The 10,939-nt window shown below is 35.0% G+C and overlaps 1 protein-coding gene across 4 annotated transcripts in view; it reads right to left on the bottom strand.

Moving 5' to 3' along the window:
• Positions 1 to 300: 300 nt before the first annotated feature.
• RAB28 (RAB28, member RAS oncogene family) overlaps positions 301 to 10,939 on the bottom strand; it is a 66,807-nt gene continuing 56,168 nt past the window's right edge. Inside the window, exons 6-8 of one of the 4 annotated variants that reach the window (XM_068943358.1) lie at positions 8,488 to 8,565; positions 1,949 to 2,049; positions 307 to 996 (exon numbers count right to left, since the gene is read on the bottom strand). In XM_068943358.1, coding sequence (XP_068799459.1) covers positions 1,954 to 2,049; positions 8,488 to 8,565 — 174 coding nt within the window. In that variant the 3' untranslated portion in view covers positions 307 to 996; positions 1,949 to 1,953. Of the gene's footprint in view, positions 997 to 1,948; positions 2,050 to 8,487; positions 8,566 to 10,939 lie in introns of all 4 variants that reach the window. The other 3 variants (XM_009686265.2, XM_068943359.1, XM_068943360.1) reach the window with 3 other exon arrangements.

Below are 10,939 nucleotides of genomic sequence, written 5' to 3'. Positions count from 1 at the left end.
GTAGTTAGCTACTTTTTATTTGTGTCTGGCACTCTGAACTGGAAAGAAAAGAATACCAGCCCAAAAGTCATTCAGTTAGTTATTAAAAATGACTGATCCTAATTGATATATCAACAGTTCCTAATGCACACTGAATATAACACTCAACATTAACAGTCCAAATTGCCAACTGAGGTTCATGTATATTCATGAAGACATATGAGCATATCTACTGCAGGAAGTAATGCTGATGCGGTAATAAAAACGCACAAAAACACTAGCATTCTTCACAGCATCCATGGAGACAACTGGAGACTTCAGAAAAATAACTGTTTTCATATTACAGCTTTATTTCAAGCACTGTTTCTTACTGGATACAATTTATACATTTTGCACTATATATAAATATATATAATAATGAAATACTTTCCAAATTATCACTAGATAAAATATATTACTTGCTCAACATTATTCCAACAATAGCTTTTCCAAGTTACATTTTGCGTAGTGTCAGTTTAGATCACAGGACGTGAGGGGAAAAAAGGACAACATGTTTTGGCAAAATACCTTTCAACAGTGATGTCTTTAAAATTATTTAAAATGCAGGACGTCTCATCCAACTTAATTCCAGTATCAGTCCAATAGAGAGGAGAAAATGTATAAACACAGTTATACTGCTCTATTGAAATATAATTTAAAAGAATAAAGATCTTAATTTTCCAAGGTGTGTGGTCTAACGTTTGAAACCTGGCCAGTCAAAAGACTGCCTGCTGCTTTTCAACATACAATGGTGCAACATGTTTTTGGAACCCCTACTTGCATTGCAGTGATGGCCACTGTTAAAACAAAGTTCCTGGCAATCCCGGAGTCTGTGTCAAGGTAGGAGGACTGCCAAAGGTATGAATACAGAGAAAAATAATATGGTCATTGAACTGCACACATTGAGCTTCTAGGAGGATTGACGGTTCTTGTCACAGGTTCCTGACTGTAGTTGACAATATCTGCCTTCACCACTCTCTGTTATAAAAGAAAACACAGCAATAATCAGACACAAAACAATCTTGATGCTGGCAAAGCGTTCAACAAGTATTTTACTATGATACATGAAAGAAAAGAAAAAAAAAATCAGGAGGAACACAATTCAGTTTTCTTCACCACCTTACAAAAAGTCTTATCAGGTGTTAATTCTTACTCTACATACCAGTTTACTCACACTAAGCAGCAAGAAGTGACTTAGTAAGCTTCACAACAATTTTACAGGGCTAATACAGTAATGGGACTCCTTTACAAAAGCAACGAATGCATTTTCTCTTTTGTGAAAACTGTTTTGTGTGGAAATAATAAAATGGAATTAATAAAACGGTATTTGTTTTATAAGGACTACTGCATGTATTCTTTATGAGTAATTGCCTACATTGTAGCTGGAAATTGTAAGTTTGTTTATCCCTCTTTGTCCCAACCTCTTCACAGGAAAAGAAGGACAGAATTCAAAGCAAATTTCAAAAAAGCTTTGATAGGCAGAAAGACGAAAGACCAATATAAAAAGAACCTCTGCATACTATAAACATTTATTTTCTATTACAGCTCCAACAAGTGGTACACGTTCTATTAGCAAAGTATTTGACAGGACTCTTGATCTCTCTTATATGAGAAGAGAGACACAACACTTTAATTTTGTGTCCATTTCCACTTGAGGCAGCTACATAACATTTTGAATATTCAGCACTGAAAGTCCTTCCTAATGTACTGATGCGTAGTATTACAAAGTTTCTGTGAACTAACTGGCTATTAGAAATACCATGTAATGGTGCATTAAGTTCCAAACTAATACGCTATTATTACTGCTTACAGATAGTAAGCATACACTTTCCAGTAGAACTTACTGTCACAGTTACTACTTCATGTAAAAGCAACACAGCTTGGAAAAAAAAAAAAAAACAGAAAAACAGAAAAACTTTTACATCAATACCTGAATTACTGCATTGAGCAGATTTTGCTCTGGCAGTTGGAAGTGTTGTGACGCTGGTTATCTTCTTCAGGATATCTCACTAGTTCTGCCCTGACAACATGCTGTTAATCATGTATCAACATAATGGATAGAGAGTAAGGAGAAGAATGTAAAAACAAAAGAGAAGGAAAAAATGGGAAGTCTGATCAGTTGCTGAAAAGAAGGAATGAATGACATAAAATGACAATGCAGAAGCAAAACCAAAGTACATTTCTTTTCAGGCCCTATGCTGAACAAGAAAAACATGCCTAGTTGGAAGCTTCACTATTAGCATCAGAGTTGCTTCTCCAACTCCTTCAACGGCATGCCTTTTCAAAGCACCAAAGTGAAACATTGATATGTGCAACCAATAAAAACATGATAAAGTTCAGACAGGAGAAGGTACAGGATAAAAAGGAAGACAATTCAGTGAAAGAAAAGATGACAATGGACTCTTCCTTTAAATCTAAGGTAAATAAATATCGTATCTAAGGTAAATAAATATCGTATTAATCAGCTTCCCATCAACTATTACAACTGCATTAAAATGATGCATGCATCTTTCCCATTACATAATTATTTCATTATAACTACGCATTTTTCCAGAAACAGTTAAATAAATGAACAAGCTCACATCTACATGCTATATTTAACAGTTTTATTGCAAGCTTTCATTTTCTTCGCCAAAACTTTGCTTCATGTAAAAAAAAAAAATTCTCCTTTTTCTTCTTAAAGACATACAATACCATTAAAAATATGAACATTAATACAGTATTTCTGTACAGGGGAGAAAAATCCATATAACAATTTGAACAAAGTAACAAAGGAGCTCTGCTATGAAATATGCTGTTAATCGAATAATTTTTCTTAAATACTTCACCTTTTCACAACACATTTTCAAGATAAAAAGGAATGGAGAAATTAAATTATGTTATTATTTTGAAGAAAACATTAGTATAGTTGATTATATGACTATATAAACAGTATATGTTACTTGTTACAATTACTTCTGTAAATAAAACCTCTATGCCAAACAAGCAATAATGATCAAATTGGCTGGTAAAGGACCTGGATTTATTAGCTGCTGATGTACTCTTCTTGAGTTTAATTGATCATGTTCATATTATCTTATCTGGTGGACAACACTCATGATTTACTAGACTCCTGGCCTGATGTTATCAAGTGAAAGGTTGCCAAATCCCATGTAAGGCAGTAGATGGAGGTTTAGCATTAAACAGTGTTATCTGACCTCACAGGACCTAGTTTCTTCATACCAATCTTTTGACTAGAGCTGAGGAAAAAAAAAAAATTCTTGCAATCAGTGGGCAATTAATTTTTCCTCAAAACACTGCTCTAAATCCCATCATGTAAACACGGGGTTAGGTTAGTGACCCAGGTTTAGCCACTTTGTAGCAGGAAACTGACTAACATAAATGACTCGGATTTTCTAAAGGAATTTCAGCTAAATAAGAGGAAAAAAAATCACTACTGCCATATTTCTTATATTAACTTCATTCTGAATAAAAACTTGGGCATCTTTGTATCAGTTTGGAGGTCAGGCATATCACCGCCAAGGTTCGAACCGCTGCCAGTAATCAGAAGTCCACTTAACTTGGTGCAGGTGCTCTGAATTCCAAATCTAACATATTTGCCAAACATTTTGTTGTACAAAGCTGGCATTTAATTAAAGAGAAAACTATATATCCCTTACAGAAATGCTAACTCTTGCCAATGCCAAGGAACAAAGCTGCACCCCATGCAGTTTTTATACTATAGTTGAAAGTAAAAAATATAGAAAGAAAAACATTTGATTAGTAAAGGATCTATTTCCTTAAATTTCAACAGACCCTTGTGATTTAAGGGAGAAAGCAATTTGAGGACTGAAAATAAGAAAATTGCAGATTCTGACTTATTTTGGAACTGTTCCACTTCAAAAACATTCTCTACTTTCCAGACACACATAAACAGTAATCTATTCCTTTGTTTCACCACAGTTTTGACTAAATAAAGGTTTGATTAACAGTCATCTCAGCATGTTAACAGACAAGATTTAGCAGCTCTAGCAGAGAAAGCTTAAAAACTGACCACCTCCGAATGTCTGTTCTAGCCCTCTGCTGGAGAGCACTGCTGGAACGGAACGGAACATGTACTTGCACCTCATCCGCTTCAGCGCAAAGTCTGGCAACTTCACTTAAAAACAACTTTCATCAGCAGTTTAAGCTAAGCTGCTGAGCTTCACCCTGATGTGGCCAAGGCACAGGATCACCTTCCATTTTCTGATTCTGCTGGGGGAGCAACGCATTCCAGCAAGAGGGCAGTAACAAATAGCGTGGCTTTCTTTAACATCTTAAACTGCTGCAAAACAATGAGTTCTAAAGACTAAATGGCAAGACTTGTTCTTGTACTTAATTAACAATTGACTTAATTAAGCTGCTGCTTAGAAGGGGACCAAGAACCACATCCACCTTGTCACAAGGTTTTCCACAGTTCTGCCAGTCACCAACGTTTCCAGAGTCAAGCCCCACAAATTCATGCAAGTTAAAATAATGCTTGGGTTCCTATTACTTCTAACTACACGTGAATTATTTCCAGGATCTTCCTAGTGACCATGACAATTAGATTTTTTTTTTTTTTAATATGAGAAATATGATCTTCAGGCATAAAATCACAGGTGTTAAGAAATATTTTTAAAGAGTATTCACAGTATTAGACAATCAGTAAAAATGAAGAAAGACATAATAAAACACAACTCACAGCATTTCCCTGTCGCTGATTTACACAAATTCAGTATTTCACCTTATCCTTAGTTACCACCTACACTAAATGTGTTACATTTGAAGGTATTTGATGTTCTCTAACAAATGCTTTCAAGTAGCAAGTTTATCATTTTTCAAAATCAAGAAATTTAACTTTATCCTCATATTACACCAAATATTCAAAATTCAAAGGATTATCCAGGATGTAAATAATGCACTCTTGTAAAACTAAAACACATTTTACTCTTTGTTGAAACATGCAGTCCAAGTCAACACTTGTATATTTATTGATTTAAGGATGAATCACGCTTATTTCTTTTGTTTTTTTCTCTCCTTTTTCTGTTTCTTTATAACATCTATCTAGATACTTTTATACTCCAGTAGCTAGAGTATTAAATGCCTAGAAATTTTAATAAACACATTCACATAACTGTTCTACAATGTAAGGAAGCCTAATATTCACTCTGCAGATGGAAAAAGAAAAAAAAAAAAGGAAAAAAGAAAGCACACTAAGTGATCTGTCCCAGACATACAAAAAGTCTGGGGTAAACCAGACACCAGCTCTACATCTCTGTGTTCTAGCATACCATTTCAGTTCCCTAATGGTAATATCATCTAACACCACCTTCTCCCAGCCAAGAGACCAGTTCCACACTTTTGGAATACAGCATCAATATATAGCTCCAATTAGGCTTTTCCACTGCAGACTAATACAGATTCCTCTCAGTAAATGTCCTTCTATTCATCTCTCTGAGGATATGAAGATCAAAGCTTTCCTTTTCCTATTTTATGCAGAGACTTTCCCTTTACTATCCTAAGCAATGACTAGGGAATTCAGTTCCATACAACAATGGACATTAAAATATTTCTAACTGACAGAAGCTTCAAAATAATTCCCATTGGTTTCTCACTGGTTTAATTCTGGGTAATTCCTATTGCCCGTTCAAGATAGCGCTCTTAAAGGGAGCAAACGTTATACCGTTAGCATAGAATTGTTGCTTGTTCAGAATAGATGGAAACTATGCTTGATCAGCAGAACCTTGCAAAAACTGGTGGTTGCTTTACAGCTCTCACTCTTCAGCCACATGCCCACTATCTCACTATATAGAGACTCTTGCTGTACCTGAATGGCCAGACAATGAAGTTTCTGTTCTATCCAACTCCATTTACAGGCCTAGGGTTCTGTTCTGTTCTGTCTTGTTTCAAAGCCACTGCAGCTTGAATTCACATTAACAGCAGCCTGCATGGGCCACAGTAGTTAATTTACGCATATGACCTAGCCATAGGCTATTGCTACTTCAATTTGCATAATATCAACTTTGTCCAATCCACGTGTTGCATGTTCCAGTGAGCTAGTCAACATAATTATGAGTTGAAGTTATAATACTGAGGGAGAAATAAATCTATTTAAAGCTGATATAGATTTGACAAAGTTATGTGTTCTTGATTCAGGGTTATATACAGGTTCTTATTTAAAGAAGAACCCAAAAATAAATACCTTCTTTAGAAAGCTACAAATGTTCCATATAACTGCTGTCCCATTTCTCATGTCCTCTTTTTAACTTCATATATTTGCATACCTATCCAAAACCTTAACCTGAATTATCAGAAGAGGAAAGATTTCTTCTTCCTCTCACACAACACAGACTGATCTAATATAAGGCTGATGTTCTAATGCAAGATAAACAACCAAAGAAAAATTAAAGAACTCTTTTGTGATGAATTATTTGTATACAAATCCTGATGCAGCTCAGAACAACAGATTGATGGTGCCTTAGTAGTAAAAGAGCACTGCAAGTACACACTCAGTATTTCTCTACCTACAATTTAAAGTTCTTCAAAGCTCTTTTGCTTTGCTTGTTAGGTATGCACTCTAAGCATATTTCACCATTTTACTGTTTGCAATACCGTTTTCTATTTGCCCACTTCAACACAGACTGTAAACAACGTCGTGGTAAAACACTTTCAGAAATTATATATTTATTGTGTGTTTCAAAAAGCAGGAGACTAAGCTGTACGTAAGAAGTATTTTGCTTTTTGTAATAAACTTGCTGATTTATTTTGGGGTCTTGTTTAATATTAATAGCAACTAGCAATTCCAGGATACTGAGCCACTAGCGTAGCCACCTTTTGGTTTAACAAGGTAATATAAAATAACTGCATTGTAGTCTCAAATGTCATGCGACAGTAAGGGTTGCCTCAGTAGTGTAATCTTTGTTTTCTGAGGTTTTTGAAACTAGGTTTGTAAAATCCTTTCAGTTCAAACCTAAGCAAACAGTCTTCCTGGCAGGAACACTATTTGAAAAAGCAGGAACAGGGAAGGAGTTGGTATGGGAAAAGGGGTTTTAGAAAACCTCTTGCTTGGTTGCTTATTTGAACAATTAACACATTTTTGTTCTCCTAACATTCATTAATATAAACTAAGTGCTTTCCAACTCTGGCAGATACAGGTAAGCAAGAACTCACATGTTAATTAATTTAATACAGTTACAGTTTAAATTAAAAAAAAAAAATTGGAAATATCTTATCCCCACTAATTCAATAAGGTATAAAACATTGCTCTCATTAGAGCTATTTTGCATGTGACAATTACTGAAAAGGATGAAATGTTCTTTGAAAAAACAGAAAACTCTCACAGTTCAAAGCAGGACACACAACAGGGTTTTGCAGTTTTTCCATGGGTTCACAGCAAAATTGTTTATTCACATCTCTAACTCACTACAAACCAATACAAGACAATGGAGAAGGACTTCCTAGATGACCTTCCCACCTACTGCTGGGAAATATTCTCCTCTCTCAGCCCTTATTTACAGCAGAGGAAATGTCAGAAAATCTCCAAGATAACACTCATAATGCAAAGAACAATACAAAAAATGCAGGGGCAGAAACTCTGAAACCGCTTTAGGGGAAAATTATTTGGAACTGGAGCAGTGCAAAAAATAACTACAGAAGCCAGAGTGTTATAATATAGCCAGCCAAATGTATGATTCTTCAGGTCTGCTGCTGTTGAGAATGTGTATACTAAACCAAAATAGGATTCACTTCTCATTTGTACCTCACAATAAAATAGGAAACAGCAATCTTAAAAAGTCACTATTCCCTCCCTAAGGCAGACAGTCACTACTGAGGAAAGACCTGTGTTCTCTTCTTACCTTATATAGACTTATAATAAAAGCTAACATCTGAAATCACCCTATCATAGAATTTCACAGTTAATTCCTGACTGTGTGATTGACAATAGTTTTTCCCCTAAATGCCTACAATGAATATCAACTTACAACACTTCCACCCACAGAGGCTCATGCCCTCTACTACTTCACTTTGCAATGTTCTAAATAAAATTTGTTTTTAAATATGTAAAGAATTTTAATAGAACAAAATTATCATAAATATCCAATTATCCAATATCGGTGTATGGTGATGAATATTTAAGAGTCTCTTCCATGCTACCTGCATATGCAGGTATCCAGAGAGGTTTTAGTATTAAAAAAAAAAAAAAACTTAAAAATTATTTTTAAACAAATAGCACTCATAAACTACCCTTCTTTCTAATTTGTCAAACATACATACGCTTGTTTCAGCAAGTTTACTATGCTGGATAAATAAAGATAATACAAAAAAACGCTGTCATGAAAGTTAATAACTGTCTCCAGAATAACAGATGCAGCTTGCTTTAAAGGAAAGTTACTAATTTGCAATGAGGTTTTTTTTTTAATATATACTAAGTAAAATATTTAAGAAAAGCAAGTATTTGTGGAAAATCACCTGTGATTGTTCCATTTCTGCTTTGTTTAATTTGATGCCAAGGATGTCAGCAGCAATTCTCTGAAAACACAGGAAGACCTATGGAAAAAAATTAAATTGAATTTAAATGATTAAAAATAGACATCCTCAAGGTTCTTTCAAATATATCAAATCATTCTTGAACTGTAAACAATGAGATATACAAATTATGACCAGTGCAAAACAGATCTGAAAATAACCTCATCTGGTACATTCAATTTGGTTTAAAAATTGAGAAAATAACTCAACAATGGTACAAGGAATGAACAGTATGCTGGATTGTTAGGCAACACTTCTACCTTGCCTCCAGAGACCTAAGTTTAAACAAGCTTTTACACAACCCACCTCTCAAATACTACTCTCAGTGCCATAAAATATGAATAAGGGTATTCACTAATGTTTAGCACAAAAACATCTTTACCGGTGTATTGTGCAATAGAGATGTAGGTTTCTGAAATTCAGAACAACAGAATTGTGCATCAACATCACCAAAACCTCTACTGCCAACTCTTAAAAAGAGATTAACAATACCAAATCCAAGCAATGATATATTTTTTCTAAAGATTCGTACAAAACATTGTAAGTGTTGGACTGAACAGTAATAGCTGGGAAACAACAAGATGTTGTATGGCATGCAGCAGCCTAGCCCCAGCTGGGCAGATAGCATTGGGTGGCAATGCTATCCTAAATTATTCCTTCAGTTCATCTCAATCCGGTCCACCAACCCAACTGTTTAGGCAGCTGCATTTTAAACCAGATTAGAGAACGCAACAGATCTTAAGGAGAAGCTGCTTAAGCTGGTACTGCTGCTGAACACGGTATTGTAAAGCTTCGTCTTCTGTCTACACTGTTGTGCAACTGAGCTCACAACCTAAACCCTTAGCACACGTTGCTTTGCATCGTGGTAGTTACCATCCCCCAGGAAAGAGTTATGTAAGTGCTTTTAGTCATTTTCAATGAAAAGTTAAAAAAAAAGTGCCATTCACACTGTCTCTTTGTACACCTAAAATGGAAATCAGCAGGTAACTGATGGCACAATCAAAAAGCTGCAGTAGCTTCCTAAATCATTTCTCTTTAACCACCTGGTCTAGGCTCGGTCTATTCTACCAGCATCCACAGGGCAAGAAAGGCAGTCTCAAGCAGGCATACTCTGTCCAGATACCTACTTAACCCACACCAGGCTCTCAGATGTACTGAGCTAGATTATCTGCCATGAGGATGTTTTGTACACAAAACTTCAGGCGTGAGCTCAGTGCTGTAGTTATGCAGTGGGGCGGACAATAAGGTCACTAAGCTACAGTAAGTCTTTCATGAAACTTAACTCCCCTCTAAGGAGACATTTGGGCTTTTCTATGCTGCATAAAATTAGCATTTGGAAACGAATCTGTTGGAAAGACAGGATTTAAACAAAACAAAACAATCTCATCTACCTTAACTGAGTATTTAAGACTCCTCTAGTCTATATCCACAGTAGCAATGGATTGCTCCCTTTTAAATCACTGTCTAGAGTAAATACCCTGTCTTCCCTGAACAACTACCCAAATAAATGAGCTCCGGAAGATTTTGAAATGCCAGCATGCTGTGGCAGTGAAAGAGTTAATTCAAGTTTATATTGAAACTAAAAATGAACTATTGTAAACAATATCTCTTATCTTCTTTTGTCAGCAGATATTGAAACAGAAACTATATACACACACAAATATATAAAATGACTGCTGCCGTAATTCATGAATCAATTACAAAGACATAATAAAGACTCATTAATCATTTGTAATATTAACTACATAAATCTCTTAAAAGAGCTATTTTGCCTATTATTAATTCCCCAAAAAAGACTATCTCCACAAAAAAGGAATGCATTTTTTTTCATATGCATACTTCACTACATGAGATACATTTTTCTTCTGTTTATAGCATAAAAAGCCAGAATTTTCAAACTTTTAAACAAAAATTCATGCCAGGAGCTTTAACACAAACTATGGGGACAGTCAAGATTCACTACATTTGCAATGGCAGCATTGTTCGACCTTTACACAGTAACTATTACCTCATAAACTTAGGCAGTCCATTGCAGAGGTAAATGATCTTTCATGAAAGCTCTTAAAAATACCAGTGATTCCCTTTTTGTTATAAAATTGTACTTCCATATAATTAAACATGGTCTTATTGTTCAATATTACAAAAATAAATTATATTGTCATAAATAAGATTAAGGAGACTTTTTTTAAACAGGAGTAACAAAGTCATTGAGTATGTGGCAGATATCAAGCAAAATAATATAATGTAATTTAAATTGGCAGATACAGCAAGCTGAAAAAAGAGCCTTTTCTTCCATGCCCTTCCAATGACAATAACTATCCCAGATAGTTCAGGGGCAAATGATTGTTCTAAAATGTGCTCTGCAAAGCACTACAAAGAGCAGCATATTCAAATT

Source organism: Struthio camelus, chromosome 4 (genome assembly GCF_040807025.1).
Source record: "Struthio camelus isolate bStrCam1 chromosome 4, bStrCam1.hap1, whole genome shotgun sequence".
In the NCBI taxonomy this organism is placed as follows: Eukaryota; Metazoa; Chordata; class Aves; order Struthioniformes; family Struthionidae; genus Struthio; species Struthio camelus.
This window is presented reverse-complemented; position numbering and strand designations above follow the sequence as displayed.